General features: G+C 44.5%; 1 protein-coding gene across 1 annotated transcript in view; it reads left to right on the forward strand.

The window, feature by feature from the left end:
* The window catches only part of LOC119591615, a 7,339-nt gene extending 6,104 nt beyond the window's left edge, over positions 1-1,235 (forward strand). Inside the window, exon 6 of the mRNA XM_037940370.1 lies at positions 1,105-1,235. Coding sequence (XP_037796298.1) covers positions 1,105-1,235 — 131 coding nt within the window. The remainder of the gene's footprint in view (positions 1-1,104) is intronic.
* Positions 1,236-2,227: the final 992 nt, after the last annotated feature.

A 2,227-nucleotide genomic window follows, 5' to 3' on the forward strand; every position in this document is an offset into this window, starting at 1 on the left:
GTCTGTCTCTGTTTTTGTCTGTGTCTGTTTTTGTCTGTGTCTGTTTTTGTCTGTTTGTCTGGTCGTCTTTTTTTTCTGCTTTTTGCTGTGTCGTCTTTGTCCGTGCGTCTGTTTTTTCTGTGGTATGTCTTTGCTGTGTCTGTCGTTTCGTCGTGCTGTCTGTTTGCTGTCGTCTGTTTGTCTGTGGTCGTCTGTTGTTGTCTGGTCTGTCTGTTTGTCTTGTGTCTGTGTCTGTCTGTGCTGTCTTGTCTGGTCTTTTGTGTTGTTTCTGTCTGGTCTGGTCTCCTTCTGTGTGTCTTGTCTGGTCTGTTCTTCTGTCTGTGTTGTCGCTGTCTGTCGCTGTCGGTCTGTGTCTGTCTCTGTCGGCTGTGTCTGCTGGTCTGGTCTCGTGTCTGTCTGTGTCTGTGCCGTCTTGCTGCTGGGCTGTGTCTGTTGTGTCTGTGTCGTCGTGTCTGTGTCTGTCTGTGTCTGCTTGTTTTTGTCTTGTCTGGCTCTGGTCTGTTTTTGCCTGTTCTTGCCTGCCTGTGTCTGTGCTGTTTGCCTTTCTTGCCGCCGTGTCTTTGCTGTTTGCCTGTTCTTGCCTGCCTGTGTCGTGCTGTTGTGCCTGTTCGCAGCCTGTTCTGTGTCTGTTTTGCCTGTCTGCCGCTGTGTCTGGTCGTTTTGCTGTCTTGCTGCCTGTGTCTGGTGTTTGCCGGTTATGCCTGCCGGTCTGTGTTTTTGCGTCTTTCGCCTTGTCTGGTCTGTTTTTGCTAGTTCTTGCTGCCTGTGTCTGTGTCTGCTTTTTGCTGTTCTTGCCTGCCGTGTCTGGTCTGTTTTTGCCTGTTCTTGCCTGCCTGTTTTTTTTGCCTGTTCGCCTGCTGGTCTGGTTGTTTTCTGCCGGTCTGTGTCTGTTTTGTCCTGTTCTGACTGCCTTGTCGTCTGTGTCTGTTTTTGCTGTCTGCCTGGACCTTGTCTGTGTAGGTTTGGCCTTTCTTGCCTGCCTGTTGTCTGTGTTCTGTTTTTGCCCTTATCCAATCTTACGATCTGGCAGTAGGTCTTTCAGAACAAAAACCTCACTTTTCCTAGAAAATAATTTCCCAAGGTAAGCCAGATTCCTCCGTTCAGTACCACGGCGGGCTCCGAGTCCTCGGAGTCCTCCCTGGGAAGAGCACCAAACACTTGCCAATGAGTGCCTTTCTCTGTGTGTGAATACTAGTGTTAATTATGTAAATGTATATAATTTTTATCGTGCTTAATGTTCTTAAACTATAAATATGTTATTGTATATTTGTTCGTTTAATTGTATTCCATCGGGTTCTGTATCGTAATAGTGGTTTTGTCTAGTCGACTTAATCTGTGTATCGTATTGCAAGATTTTTCATTTTATTAAGGTAATCAGGCACTAAGTTGGACATTCCGCTGCAATTTTGGGTATGCGTTTGTACCCATGAACGAATTCAAAACCTAGGCAACGCCATGAACACACACACAGCCGCACAGGTGTAAAGTTGTTACACATAACTACACAACTATTAAAAAGTGTGATAGACATTTAGATAACCTACAAATACTTGATGCTAATATTAAAGCTTAGGCTAAGAAGTCTCCTCAGCAATGCGTCTGCCAGCAATGATACATGAAAGGGTAAATGTAATGAATAAGTAGTCTGTTTGTGGTGCCCGAGTGTAACTATAGCTTGAACTGGTTTCCTGTGGTATATATTAAGATATATGTTTATTAGTGAGATTAAATGATTTATAAAATCATCAAATATTTGTTACTTGATATGCATTTGGTCTAAGCCAATAGTAAATATGTCTAGGATTATAATAGTTTCGTTTTTTCTTTTCGCTGACGTCATTTATTACCTCATCTCTTAAAAATGATAACTATAAACCTCTGCAGCGTCGTTATAAGCACAGCTCGGGTCTGTATGTACAGTTCAGGCCACGCAGCACGGAGGCCACAAACCGATGTAATCCTAGCGGTAAGCAGGACACGGATCGTTATCAAGTCTACAAAGCCTCGTGGGACTGAGACGGAGGCAAACAGTTCCGTGGAAATCGGACAGCTAAGAGACAGGGCTGCGTCTCGGGGGACCCGGGACGGCGACGCTCTAAACAGCCACCGAATCATACGAGAAAATAAAACCAAACATGATATAATATAAGGGGCGTTTTTTCATTCTTCCTTGTAGAGCGGATCATGTACAAGAAAGGTTAAGCAAATCGCTGGTCAAGGTAATGTG

The sequence above is a fragment of the Penaeus monodon genome, chromosome 29 (genome assembly GCF_015228065.2).
Source record: "Penaeus monodon isolate SGIC_2016 chromosome 29, NSTDA_Pmon_1, whole genome shotgun sequence".
NCBI classification, from domain to species: Eukaryota; Metazoa; Arthropoda; class Malacostraca; order Decapoda; family Penaeidae; genus Penaeus; species Penaeus monodon.